Source organism: Ostrea edulis, chromosome 8 (assembly GCF_947568905.1).
Source record: "Ostrea edulis chromosome 8, xbOstEdul1.1, whole genome shotgun sequence".
In the NCBI taxonomy this organism is placed as follows: Eukaryota; Metazoa; Mollusca; class Bivalvia; order Ostreida; family Ostreidae; genus Ostrea; species Ostrea edulis.
In genome coordinates this window covers 32124401-32139897 of record NC_079171.1, presented here as the reverse complement: position 1 = coordinate 32139897, position 15497 = coordinate 32124401, and the positions used below count along the sequence as shown (strand labels likewise).

The 15497-nt window shown below is 37.2% G+C and overlaps 1 protein-coding gene across 4 annotated transcripts in view; it reads left to right on the top strand.

Annotated features, from left to right (window-relative positions):
• Positions 1-15497, top strand: part of LOC125662114 (multiple epidermal growth factor-like domains protein 11) — a 41749-nt gene that overhangs the window by 17336 nt on the left and 8916 nt on the right. For all 4 annotated transcript variants that reach the window (XM_056147379.1, XM_048894293.2, XM_048894294.2 and 1 more), the window contains 16 exons: positions 369-461; positions 848-949; positions 1405-1549; positions 1695-1815; positions 2700-2836; positions 3066-3208; positions 4144-4213; positions 4619-4801; positions 5307-5419; positions 5844-6007; positions 7301-7409; positions 8174-8320; positions 8439-8576; positions 10868-10999; positions 11354-11482; positions 12899-12988. In XM_056147379.1, the coding sequence (XP_056003354.1) occupies positions 369-461; positions 848-949; positions 1405-1549; positions 1695-1815; positions 2700-2836; positions 3066-3208; positions 4144-4213; positions 4619-4801; positions 5307-5419; positions 5844-6007; positions 7301-7409; positions 8174-8320; positions 8439-8576; positions 10868-10999; positions 11354-11482; positions 12899-12988 (2016 nt within the window). The remainder of the gene's footprint in view (positions 1-368; positions 462-847; positions 950-1404; positions 1550-1694; positions 1816-2699; positions 2837-3065; positions 3209-4143; positions 4214-4618; positions 4802-5306; positions 5420-5843; positions 6008-7300; positions 7410-8173; positions 8321-8438; positions 8577-10867; positions 11000-11353; positions 11483-12898; positions 12989-15497) is intronic.

Here is a 15497-nt window from a genome sequence, read left to right as displayed (position 1 = left end):
ATACCAGGAGTGGAAAGATACTGACAAAGTCTAGGCGCTTAAAGTTAAGCAAATTTGTTATAAAGTGCTAATTGGCTGGTTCAAAATGGAAACGCTTGCAACGATAGAAGCGAAATTGTTTGACACCTCTCATATCTAATTTGGGAGTAGCAAATCAAAATGAAATAAACGTGATGAGAAGTTTTAAAAGAATTGTTTCAACATAATTTTCTATTGCAATAAATACAGAACACAAACATCTTCATATGTATCTCCTGAAAATGATATTTGTGGACTTGTTCCACTATAATTATCATTTAAGGGGAATATACCGCCTGAAATAAAATAAAAATGTGCAGATGTATGAAAACATTTCTCTTTATTTTCAGCACACTGTAGGTCTGGTTGTGTGAATGGAGTTTGTGCAGGACCAGACAACTGTATTTGTAACGAGGGATGGCGGGGGATTGACTGCAGCTCTGGTAAATCTTATAATGTCACATGGTAATGCATTTGAAAGGTGTCTCATGTCTCCCCTGTCTGTCTTTCTCTCTGCCCCCCCCCCCCCTCTCTCTGTATCCCTCTTTCCGTGCGCCCCCTCTCTCTGTTTTTCTCTCTCTCCCTGTATGTGTGAGTGTGTCTATCAATGCTAGGATGAAACTCCGATAACATCCGATCCGCCAATGAATTGACTGTCTTTCATTCCGGACATGTATATCTGACAGACCCTTCCCACTTTCCATTGCCTATGATTTCACAGATATTAGTGAGGCAGAAAACATTGATATCAAGAGCTTTTATCCATTGCTAAATGAGCTTGACAGAGAGGTGTGTTCTCAGGTTTGAAATTTCTTTGTGCGTTTTACAGACTGCCCTCCAGACACCTGGGGTCCTAATTGTCAGCGGCAGTGCGACTGTAGCGGACATGGGCAGTGTGACCCAGATTCAGGACATTGCATATGCGCAGCAGGTATGTAATTTATTTCGTCTGAACGGACGGACGAAGACCATGGTATTAAAGCATCGATGTGCATTAGCAGTGCACGGAAGACAGGTGTTGCTTTATATTACCCGGTGATAGATTTCTGTTTTAGGCACCTCTGTTTTAGGCGGGTATGTTGCCAGACTCTGTTTTATATTTGTTTTAGGCATTTTTATTTTAGGCGGATATGTTGCCAGACTAACTCTTATGTTGCCAGACTGACTGTTTTATATCTGTTTTAGGTACCTCTGTTTTAGGCGGGTATGTTGCCAGTCTGACTCTGTTTTATATCTGTTTTAGACACTTCTATTTTAGGCGGGTATGTTGTCAGACTCTTTTTATATCTGTGTTATGCACCTCTATTTTAGGCGGGTATGTTGTCAGATTCTGTTTTATATCTATTTTTGGATTGTATTTAGATGTGAGTTATTGCTATATTCAAGGCTTCACGGGTGAGCGCTGTCAGACGCCGTGCGCGGAGGGTTCATATGGTCCAAACTGTCAGCTAATGTGTCAATGCCAGAACGGAGCAACATGCAGCGCCACCAACGGCGCTTGTTTCTGTCCGCCGGGATATCATGGCGCACTGTACGTATAAAGGCTTGATATGAAACAGCTCAAACACACTTGTTTCGCTATATTAACGATGCTTTTTATATATGATGCTATACACATGACAACCTTTTGTTCTCTTTTAGCTGAGAAAATATAATTACGTAACGTCTAATTTTAGCTGTGACATGCGCTGCCCACCAGATTCGCATGATGCTCATTGCGACTCTAAATGTAAATGTCAGAATGGTGCTGCATGTAACACAGAAACCGGAAGTTGTCACTGTAAGCCCGGATGGACGGTTAGTATGACATGTAGATTTTATTTTTTAGAGGAATGATGCTTGAATAGCTATACGCGTTAAACTTTTCATATTTACCCGGTACTAATGATTTATAACAATGCTGAACACGTGACTTTTTGGCTAAGCATAGGATCAATCTGCTGTTCTCACTTTCACTATTGGCTGAATAAATCCAAATAAAGGTCCTTAGGACACTGAATTTTAGTAGTATCGAACAGAAGTCTTCGTACCGATATAGAATTCGCCTGGGATTCGATTTAAGAGAATAAAAAAACATTAATAATCACAATGATGAGAGAAGTTTGTAGAGTATGTCGTTAGACTCTTGATTACCGACACAAACAGTGTCTACCGATACCGACGAAAACATTAACCGTCAGTCCGTGTCAACGGAAGTGCCGCGATTGTAATGGAATCTGAGTTAGTAGAACCGGAAAATGTTAGTAGTTCACCACTTCCTGGGCCGATAAACCTAGATATGTAACTATCATTTTCAACGATAACGACTGCGAACAATTTCTTCTAGTTATTGGAGAGTATATCGGTTTTACTCAATAACGAATTGTCTCTAGTACTATTGTTCTCAATGTATAGCATTGCTATTAATGTCTATGTTCGCTACGTCTAGTGCTGCTATTCTCAGTTATTGTTAAGTATGTCATGAAGTAGGGCATGACTGAAATACACTCCCCTGTAGAACAGGAACATTTGGCTATCAAAAACTAATAGACGAATGATAGGTTCAAATATGTTTGAAGTCAATAATGAAATCCATAAAATAGAGCTGTTCATCTAAAAAAAAATAATAATGCAATTATGTGTACTATTGCCATTCACTGAAATGAAATCTCCATTGATTTGTTTTCTTTGACTTTTTTCAGGGAAACATCTGTACCGAACCCTGTGGGGAGGGGACGTATGGGGTTAACTGTGCCCAAACCTGTAGTTGCTATAACAACGCCACGTGCGACGGATATAACGGCACATGCATCTGTGGTCCCGGGTATATCGGGGAAAAGTAAGTCACGTCCGAGTTATCCTGGGGATTTTGTTTCTTGAAAATTAATTCATATTTATTATCATTGTTCATTGAGTAATACATCATCTGTTGTATTCATTGAGGGTTTTTAGGGGATATTAAAAGTATTTTGTAAGAAATTTGACAAAAGCGTTTTTAATGGAGAGTACTTGTGAAATTGTTATGTTGTCTGTTCGTCCGAATTCTCTGTATTCACTCTCATACACAGATGTACTGAGGAATGCCCAATAGGATTTTACGGAATGTTCTGTTCAAAGCAATGTCACTGTGAAAATGGCGGTACTTGTGATCACATGACCGGAAGGTGCCGTTGTGTTCCTGGATTTGTAGGTCCCACATGTTCCGTTCGCGGTGAGTGCACACGTCAATAGGATGTCATATAAATAAACATTTGATTTATATAATAAAACAGAATTAGTGATATAAGTATATTTATTTTTTAAAAAACCCACATAATCATGACTGCCACATCGAAATGTTTTGGTGAATGAAAAACGAAGTTAGTGCATTTGTTTTCAAAATCATATTCAATGAATATACATGTACAATGTCAAATGGAGGTAAATCAGTTGGCAAACCTTGTCCAAGCGCTCTCCCTAAAATGTAAATTTTATTGTATATTGTTGGTTTGCAAAATTACATCATATCTTATAGATACGTAAACATGAGGCACACTGAATCCATTTCTAGATTACAGTAGAATTTTTTGTGTGCAATGATATCTTTTGTCTGAGTGCATCGCAACCCGTTTTATTTTTCTCTCTGTTTTTTTTTTTTTTTTTTTTGTATATCTGTCCTCAGGTGCAAATAATTATAAATCAAAGGGAATCTCTGGGGATTCGCCGATAATTATATTGTATCCAAACTCATTGACTCTGGAACATTGAGGAACGTCTGCAGCTGCATGAGAGAGACTTTGAGACTTACCTGCTTACCCTGTGACGCTTTTAGACCATAGTCACGCTTCTTTTGTTCATGGGTTTGAAAAACAAACCTATAAATCAGACGAGCTGTTCTCCCTCACCCTAACCATCTTCTCTGACAGTTATTATCTAGTAATCTCGGCGTCTAATCTTGACGGTCTTTAACAAATGAATTTCATTTTAACAGAATTATCTATTATCCTATTTACTTCAGCATCTTTTATTGTATGACGTAGTATAAAAACGAAGTTCGAAGTTGAAAATCACGTGACGTACCCCCCCCCCCCCCAATTTCCCCGGATCCTGGCTGCTAAGACCCCCATACCTTCACTCACTTGTACATTTTCTCATTATTTTCCACAGCATGTGACGACTGGAAGTTCGGACAAAATTGTGATATTGAATGTCGTTGCAACACTACACAATCTGATAGGTGAGTCAACCACACCCTCCAGACTTCAGCAATTCAGATCAAAGCATTTCATGGTCACCAACATAGTGCTATACCTAGGGCCTACAATAGCTTCTAGAGAGTATCAAAGTCTCTGTCTTACTGTTCAAAACAGGACATGTCTTGTAGCAGAGGTGTCTTACAGATAGTACACAAATATCTATATGAAATAATATTGGACAAAATTCTAATTACTGTCACGTAGTTTTAATGTATCCAGGAAAACTTTAGCATTTCTCCTAACTTCCAATATTCATATCCTCAGAAACAAGTACCTGGATAACTGATATAGATTAGGTAAATCTACCGAACTAATCCTGATCTCTTAAGACAGGACGAAACATATTCAATTTTTTACTGTAGATTTCAATTTTATTTGCATGTCAGTTGTCATCCGGGTACTGGAGAGTGTGTTTGTAGTCCTGGTTACAGTGGGGTCACATGTAGTGAACCATGTCCAGCGCCGTATTATGGAGACAGATGTGAGAAACAGTGCAACTGTCAAAATGGCGCCCTCTGTCATCACGTGACCGGAGAATGTCAGTGTATGGAGGGATATACGGGATACAAGTAGGTTATCTATTTTGTACGTGAATTCTAAATATTTAAAAACCAGATTTGTTTATTGATAATGTACTAGGAGTAAACAATGTTTTCCAATAATGAAAAAAAAAACCCAGTGAATATTACGGACAAGGAATGTAGATTTTATAAAGAATATAAAGTTAGAGTAGGGTGAACTCAGACTCCTGGATATACCAGAGATGGGATCAGATGCTTAGGGGAAGTGAACATTCCCTGTGGAGCGGGCACATACATACATAAAGATCTACAGTGTCCAATTAAAAATTGATACAGATGTTGGCAAAGACATCATATAACCTTTTCGTGTAGCCTTTTGTTTACCAAACTCAGTTCAAATTTAATCATTGAGTGAAAAGAAAATTTTCTTAAGAAGCTACTGTCCTGACAATGGCTATCGTCTCTTTAATGTTTATTTCCTTTAATACATGTTGGATCGTAAACAGATCATATTAGATGCTGTATGGAGTAAGTCGCCTCGTTGTCATTACAGGTGTAACATGACGTGTCCTCACGGTTGGTTCGGTAAGGACTGTTCCCAGGCATGTCGGTGTCAAAATGGCGGTGACTGCCACTACAAGTACGGGAAATGTAACTGCACAGCCGGTAAGTGTCCCATGAATAATCCTGGTCTAAACACCAAAACCAAAACACCCCCCCCCCCCATAAAAAACCCACCGAAAAAACAAACAAAACAAAACAAAACGCAGAGTTTCGAGATGACACAAATGTAAATTAAAAGAAGGAATGTGTATACTTTAATATTTCTAGCATTAAATTGCAACTGTTCCTCATGCAGGTTCTAAAAGAAATTCAAAATTCCTTTGTTTTCTTACAGGAAATTTACTTGATGAGAAAATATATGTATTTTGTATGCTATATAGCTTGGCCTTGTATATTTCAGCTAGCAAGCTAGCAAACATCATCGTAAAGAAAGCATGTTACAAACTATGTGCAGTTCATACAGATGGTCGTACTAAATACAGAATTATAAGTATTATCAATCATATGACTTATAATTCATTTTCAGGTTTTACGGGAGGACTGTGTGAACATACTTGCGATGCTGGTTTCTATGGCTACAACTGCAGCAAACAATGTGACTGTCAGAACGATGCTTACTGTTTCTATAGAAACGGAAAATGCATGTGTCGACCAGGATATGATGGGGAACAGTGCCAAAACCAGTGCAAGGTAGAGGTTTATCCATGCATTGTTTGAATACAATATGCGGGAAATCTGTATTGTGTCAGTGCAGAGTAACAGGATTGTATTGTTTGAGTGGAAAGTAAGGGATTCTACATCATAATTTTCCTACGAAAAAGACCCTTATCTTATCTAACAACGTTTTGCAAGTCATAATGAAAAAAAAACGTGACGTCATTTTTTGCATACTTGTAAAGAAAATGGCCATGATAACCAATCACTAGTCGGCTGTCATCTTTGATTGACTGTAATATTCTAACGACAATCAACATTGTTCTAATATTTTGAGGAATGTTCTCTATAGTTCACACTTTAGCACTCATATACTTAAGGGCCCTTTTTGATAGGAATGGCTCAATTATGAATGCAAGATATGGAAATGCATGTTGTAAAAGTGCCAGATAAAGGAATTTAGATTTATTTATGGCAAGGTCTGGGAATCTATATCGTTTGCGCACTGTTTTGAACTGCATATCAATATGTCGACCGGTCGCTGTAGCTCTCATATAGCATTCGCTTCGTGTGCGTGGGGTTTTGAGTTAGAAGTTAGATCGTGCCATGGCCACGTCAAACCGAAGACGCAAATATAGGTAGTGCTTGCTCCTTCGCCAAACTCTCGGGATTTAGAAGTGAGAATCACGGGTCTTTCGTATATGAACTTAAACATGGAGGTCTCGTTTTATGACAGGTGTTGACATGATAGGATGCCACACTACAACTGCCCTGAGGGCTGGCCTAACTTTGTGATGTTTTACTTACAGTTTGTGAATTATGCTGAAAGCGTTCACAGGTTTTTTTATAAATAGAGAACACTTACTGTCATGAGCACAACGAATTGGTAGTTATGTGGTAATTCATACTCAACAGTGACGTCACAATGGTAGTTATGTGGTAATTCATACTCAACAGTGACGCCACAATTCTCGAAGAGACGTAACACAAATCAACAAAATGTTGATCCATGAATGGATATGTAAAACATGCTAAATGATTTCTACACTGACTGAAATGGGTTTCAGATTCCTGACAGGGGATGCTTACTCCTCCTAGGCACCTGATCCCACCTCTGGTGTGTCCAGGGGTCCGTGTTTGCCCAACTATCTATTTTGTATTGCTTGTAGGAGTTATGAGATTGATCACTGTTCGTCATCTTCACCTTTCATGTTGATGATCGTATGTAGATAAAAGTGATGGACAGGACTTCAGTTTTACTTACCACTCCGTGTGCAGCCTATGAACTTAAATTGATTAATTATACAGAAGTATTTATAATTCATGCAGAAATGGACATTCGGTAAGGCCTGTGGTCAGCGGTGCGAGTGTGATCCGGAGAACAGCTATGGTTGTGGGGCGGAAAACGGCGAATGCTTCTGTGACCCATTCTGGTTTGGTGAGGATACTATGTAGATAATGCCATTAGAAAATCCCTACAGTATTATAGAATGATTTAAATTCGTGTGGGCCAATTTTCGTGGATTGCTGAATTTTTACGGGTTCGTGGGGACGTAATTTCGTGGATTTATATATTTGTAAGAAAGATAACTCTGGAATGTAATTATGATTCTTTATTCGTTGAGGATGTACATTCGTGGATGAGGAGTACCCACGAATTCCACGAAAATTGATACACCACGAATTCTAGTTATTCCACATTATTCATTTTATATCAAGATTTATTGCCAAATGCAAAAACACAATTAGTGTACTGTACTGATCCAAAATGTTGACCTTTGAAAGGTAGTTTAAATTCAGTATCCATTGTTATAGTTGATTTGTTTTTCATGACAAATATTTGATATTTATCTTGCGGATTTTCACATACATGTACTTATGTGTTACAAAAATTGCTCATGACCAAGGCGGTATTTCATACAATTGTATATCATTTCTTTTTTATTCTTCGGACCAAAACCAAACAGGCATACATTTTTTGAAATTATATTATGATTTTTTAAAATGTCAAATGATCTACAATATACATGTACTTATATAGATACATTTACCAGGCTAATACGGGCAACATTCTGAAGTTTCCTAGCGCAAAGTGTACTCATGCAACTTTAATAAACAGAAACAAAGCGTCCCACTTTCTATTTTCTTAAAGAAACAAAACAAAACAAATGATGTTGATCACAAATTTGCTTCGTATTAAAGGTGTGAACTGTAAGAGCAAGTGCGGAAACGGAAAATGGGGAGAAAACTGCGACAAGACATGCACTTGCCACAACAAGGGGTCATGTGACCAAGAAACTGGAACTTGCATCTGCCGGCCTGGATATCAGGGCCCTTACTGTACAAAAGGTAACAGTTAATTAGAATCATATACCTGCTTTGGTAGTAGTTTTCATTTTAATTATATCATAACGCACACTTTCCATTCTAAAAACATAGAATATGACAATAAACGGTATTTTTTCAGCGTGTAACGAGGGTTACTATGGAAACAGCTGCCGTTTCCAGTGTAATTGCGCGTCGGACCAGACCTGTGATCACGTGACAGGACAGTGTATTGCTAAGACTTGCCCCTCAGGATTTACTGGCCCGACATGTCAATATCGTAAGTACACGAACACTATTCTGGATTTCTCACCTATACATGAAAGGTAAAGATAACGAACAGCGATCAATCTCAGAACTCCTATAAGGAATATAAGATATAGTGTTTGGCAAACACTGCCCCTAGATATACCAGGGATGGGATCAGGTGACTAGGAGGAGTAAGCATCCCCTGTTGACCGGTCACACCTGCCGTAAGCCCTATATCTTGATCAGGTACACGGAGGAATCCATAGTCAAAATCAATGTGCAAAGAATGAATTAACAATCGGGATGAAACACGCCAAACAGCATTGGACCCAATGATAAGTTTTATTGGTGAATGTGTAATATAATGGTGCATCAAGGCCAGGTCAAGCGGATTGTCATACTCGCAGTCTCATTTCCTTTCTGGGATTTATGACATTGATAACTGTTCATTATCTTCCTTTTTTCACCCATATTGTTTTCTATTGGATGCTTATTCCACCCAGACACCTGAGTCCACCTCTCTACTATTTTCAGAGGTCCGTATTTACCATTCTCTTAAATTTGTATTTATGAAATTTATCACTGTTCGTTATTTTCACTTGTTTTATAATATAAATTTACAATATGAATTCTTGATACATTGTACATTTAAAAAACCAATTTGACGGTAGTTCTTATCAATTATTTTATCTTTTAATTTCCTTTTTATTGTTTACAAACAAACGTCTAACTAGCGTGCGATTTGGTGTCACATAGCATGTTAAGGTCACTAATGGTTAATCATGTGATAAATCTTTTAGTTCACCTGAACCGAAGGTTCAAGTGAGCTTTTCTGATCACGTTTTGTCCGGCGTACGTCTGTCTGTCTGTCCGTCTGTCCATCTGTCTGTAAACTTTTCACATTTTCATCTTCTTCTCATGAACCACTGGGCCAATTTCAACCAAACTTGGCCAAAAGCATCCTTGGGTGAAGGGCTTTCAAGTTTGTTCAAATGAAGGGCCATGTCCCTTTCAAGGGGGAGATAATCACAAAAATGCAAAAATAGGGTTGGGTCATTTAAAAATCTTCTTCTCAAGAACCACTGGGCCAGAAGAGCTTAAATTTACCTGAAAGCTTCCTGACATATTGCAAATTTAAGTTTGTTCAAATCATGGCCCCCGGTGGTAGGATGGGGCCACAAGGGGGGATCAAAGTTTTACATACAAATATATAGGGAAAATCTTTAAAAATCTTCTTCTCAAGAATCACTGAGCCAGAAAAGCTGATTTTTACATGAAAACTTTCTGATATAGTGCAGATTCAAGTTTGTTCAAATCATGGCCCCCTGGGATAAGATGGGGCCCCAAGGGGGGATCAAAGTTTCACATACAAATATATAGGAAAAATCTTTAAAAATCTTCTTCTCAAGAACCACTAAGTCAGAAAAGCTGATTTTTACATGAAAACTTTCTGACATGGTGCAGATTCAAGTTTGTTCAAATCATGGCCCCCGGGGGTAGGATGGGGCCACAATAGGTGATCAAAGTTTTACATACAAATATATAAGGAAAAACTTTAAAAATCTTCTTCTCAAGAACCACTGAGCCAGAAAAGCTGAGATTTATATGACAGCTTCCTGACATAATGAAGATTCAAGTTTGTTCAAATCACGGGCTCCGGGAGTTGGATGGGGCCACAATAGGGGATCAAAGTTTTACATACAAATATATAGGAAAAATCTTCTTCTCAAGAACCACTGAGCCAGAAAAGCTGATTTTTACATGAAAACTTTCTGACATAGTGCAGATTCAAGTTTGTTCAAATCATGGCCCCCGGGGGGTAGGATGGGGCCACAAGGGGGATCAAAGTTTTACATACAAATATATAGGGAAAATCTTTAAAAATCTTCGTCCCAAGAACCAATGGGCCAAAGAAGTTGACATTTACATGAAAGCTTTCTGACATAGTGTAGATTCAAGTTTGCAAAGACCATGGCCTCCAGGGGTAGGTTTGGGGCCATAATAGGGACTACGGTTTTATATGCAAATATATATGTAAAGTCTTCTGATATGGACCAAGGTGACTCAGTTGAGCGATGTGGCCCATGGGCCTCTTGTTTATGTTCTTGACATAGACGATTGAGAAGGGGGGTATTGTTAATTTAGCCTTTCACATTGCCCATAGATTGTAAACTGAAAGAAGAGCTATTTCACTGATAAAGGTTAAGGCTTTCACTATTGAATTTGACCCTCAATGTTGCTTAAACACATTCTATATTACTATTATGTAGATATTCGTCTTTGCAAGTTCCACTCCGTTTTAACTCCGTTTTTATCTTGTAGCCTGTCCTACCGGTCGATATGGTGTGCGGTGTAACCAGACATGTTCTGACTGTAAAAATCAGGGCGTCTGCCACCCTAAGGACGGTTCGTGTATATGTGCTCAGGGATTCCATGGTGAAATGTGTGCTAAACGTAAGTTCCGGTGACTACGTAATAAAAATATGATAAACGAAAATTTCGTAAATATTTGTTCCTGTATGAAAACATGTATTTGTCAATTTCATTTGCGAGAAAATCTACGTTGGTGTCAATTAATAAGGTTTTCTTAACACGAAAATAAGAATTTCGTGAATATATACACAGTAATAATGAAAAATCCAACATAGCAACATACAATGTAGGTTATTCAAAATATTAGTAAATCACAGTATGTTATCTAAGTCACTATTTAAATAAACCAGCATGAAAGAACGACAACTTGTTTATTATCACGCCCCCTCTCTACACAGCATGGTCATCATTATATCATACCAATATATATTTCAGCCTGTTTAGATGGTTACTATGGCAGCGGGTGTAAATCTAAATGTTCCTGTGAAAACGGCGGTATTTGCAGTAAAGTTGACGGAAGCTGTGATTGCCAAAAGGGTTTCATCGGTGCCAGCTGTTCACAGAGTAGGTTTCACCACAAAATCCCTTCTAGAACTGTTTGTATATTATACATTTATATAGAACATTCATAGTTAAAACAAGATGTAATATCGTTACATAAGATTACGGGTGTACACACTAAGATACACGTATTACAAATTAAGGCGGTAATCAGCTTATATGAGTTTTAATCTGTTGTAAAAACTTTCGATATGATTACTCTGCTCTCTGAATTCCCGTGATGATAAGTTGTACATAGAAGTACATGTATGTTACAGGGTTTCAGCAGTTTCGTTTATTTAAAATAAGCATTTTGCAAACTCGTATGATCGTAATAATGATCTTATTTAAAAATACAACCTGTCATTAGGTCGAACGTTATGTGATGTGTTTCATATTGATTGTTATGTCGGTCTCTAGATAACGGTATTAATTTTGACTACGGATTGCTCCGTTTACTTTATTAAGCTATAGGACTCCAATATGGCCTGTCAATAGTGGTACTTACTCCTACTGATCGCGCCCTTGGCGCGTACAGGGGTCTGTATTTTCCAAACTCTCAAGTTTGTATTCTTTTATTTTTTGTATAAAGAATTGATCAATATCATATTCACCCTTTTCATTAAAGTATTGTCTGTATGAAAGCATAGTGAACGTTATAGTCAAGCTAGTCTGAAGATATTCACCGCAGTAAAGCACATTATTTCCAATAGAAAATCAAAGAAATGAAAGTATCACATCATTCTCTAAGGATTATTAAAGTATTCCCTATTGTAAATCATGGTCAGTTTTTAAATCGAAGCAGGCTACTGACAAACAATTTGATGGTACATGGGTTCCAACATTCTCGTTTAAAGTCAGTATTTCGCAAATTCTGTGGTCGTTATAACGATTTAGTTTGCCAATACAACCCAGCATTGGGTCAAATTCTGTCTGACGTGTTTTATGCCGATTGTTAGGCCGTTCTTGGCACACTGATTTTGACTATGGATTCCTCCGTGTACCTGATCAAGATATAGGGCTCACGGCAGGTGTGACCGGTCGACAGGGGATAATTATTCCCCCTAGTCACCTGATCCCATCTCTGGTATATCCAGGGGTCCGTGTTTGCCCAACTCTCTATTTTCTATTGCTTAATAGGAGTTATCTTCACCTTTCATGGTGGAAAAGTTTCTCTTTTTTACAATAATGATCTACGCTTAACAATCATAATCTATACTTTATAACAAATAATTCATTATTGTTATAATTATTACAATACATTTATCTGATATTTTTGTTCTCCAATTTGCTCCATCTTTAGAAGGAATAGTAGTAAACGTGAAAAAGTGGTCTGAATCACAAATCGCAGAAAGAGGTTATTAAAGATTCTAGAAGTTACTTCCTTCACAGTCTCTGTATAAGACGAACCATTCAATATGTGCTAAATATTTATTGTAGGTTGTCCTGAAGGATATTACGGACAACATTGTAACAGCACCTGTGAATGTGGAAACGTGGAATTCTGTCACCCCGCCTATGGCTGCCTCAGTAAGTACTGTAACCCTGTCTAAGACTGGAACAGCAAGCATATGTAACCTGTCCATGACTGTAACAGTAAACTTTGTAACCCATTCCATGACTGTAACAATAAACATTACAACCCCACTTATGACTATAACAGTAAGCATTGTACATGTAACCCTGCCCATGACTATAACAGTTAAGCATGATCACCAGTAAACATTGTAATAGTCCATGACTGTAACAGTAAACATTATAATAGTCCATGACTGTAACAGTAAACATTATAATAGTCCATGACTGTAACAGTAAACATTATAATGGTCCATGACTGTAACAGTAAACATTATAATAGTCCATGACTGTAACAGTAAACATTATAATGGTCCATGACTGTAACAGTAAACATTATAATAGTCCATGACTGTAACAGTAAACATTGTGACACACTCCATGACTTTAACAGTAAACATTGTAATAGTCCATGACTGTAACAGTAAACATTATAAAAGTCCATGACTGTAACAGTAACCATTATAATAGTCCATGATTTTAACAGTAAACATTGTAATAGTCCATGACTGTAACAGTAAACATTATAATAGTCCATGACTGTAACAGTAAACATAGTAACACACTCCATGACTGTAACAGTAAACATTATAATAGTCCATGACTGTAACAGTAAACATTGTAACACACTACATGACTTTAACAGTAAACAATGTAATAGTCCATGACTGTAACAGTAAACATTATAATAGTCCATGACTGTAACAGTAAACATTGTAACACACTCCATGACTGTAACAGTAAACATTATAATAGTCCATGACTGTAACAGTAAACATTATAATAGTCCATGACTGTAACAGTAAACATTGTAATAGTCCATGACTGTAACAGTAAACATTATAATAGTCCATGACTGTAACAGTAAACATTATAATAGTCCCTGACTGTAACAGTAAACATTGTAACACACTCCATGGCTGTAACAGTAAACATTATAATAGTCCATGACTGTAACAGTAAACATTGTAACACACTCCATGGCCGTAACAGTAAACACTATGATAGTCCATGACTGTAACAGTAAAGATTATAATAGTCCATGACTGCAACAGCAAACATTGTAACACACTCCATGACTGTAACAGTAAACATTGTAACACACTCCATGACTGTAACAGTAAACATTGTAACACACTCCATGACTGTAACAGTAAACATTATGATAGTCCATGAGTGTAACAGTAAACATTATAATAGTCCATGACTGCAACAGCAAACATTGTAACACACTCCATGACTGTAACAGTAAACATTGTAACACACTCCATGACTGTAACAGTAAACATTGTAACACACTCCATCACGGTAACAGTAAACATTATAATAGTCCATGACTGTAACAGTAAACATTGTAACACACTACATGACTGTAACAGTAAACATTATAATAGTCCATTACTGTAACAGTAAACATTATAATAGTCCATGACTGTAACAGTAAACATTGTAATAGTCCATGACTGTAACAGTATACATTGTAATAGTCCATGACTGTAACAGTAAACATTATAACACACTCCATGACTGTAACAGTAAACATTATAATAGTCCATGACTGTAACAGTAAACATTATAATAGTCCATGACTGTAACAGTAAACATTGTAACACACTCCATGGCTGTAACAGTAAAGATTATAATAGTCCATGACTGTAACAGTAAACATTGTAACACACTCCATGGCTGTAACAGTAAACATTATAATAGTCCATGACTGTAACAGTAAAGATTATAATAGTCCATGACTGTAACAGTAAACATTGTAAGAGTCCATGACTGTAACAGTAAAGATTATAATAGTCCATGACTGTAATAGTAAACATTATAATGGTCCATGACTGTAACAGTAAACATTTTAATAGTCCATGACTGTAACAGTAAACATTGTAACACACTCCATGGCTGTAACAGTAAACATTGTAACACACTCCATGGCTGTAACAGTAAACATTATAATAGTCCATGACTGTAACAGTAAACATTATAATAGTCCATGACTGTAACAGTAAACATTGTAACACACTCCATGGCTGTAACAGTAAACATTGTAACACACTCCATGACTGTAACAGTAAACATTATAATAGTCCATGACTGTAACAGTAAACATTGTAACACACTCCATGGCTGTAACAGTAAAGATTATAATAGTCCATGACTGCAACAGCAAACATTGTAACACACTCCATGACTGTAACAGTAAACATTATAATAGTCCATGACTGCAACAGCAAACATTGTAACACACTCCATGACTGTAACAGTAAACATTATAATAGTCCATGACTGTAACAGTAAACATTGTAACACACTCCATGACTGTAACAGTAAACATTATAATAGTCCATGACTGCAACAGCAAACATTGTAACACACTCCATGACTGTAACAGTAAACATTGTAACACACTCCATGACTGTAACAGTAAACATTGTAACACACTCCATGACTGTAACAGTAA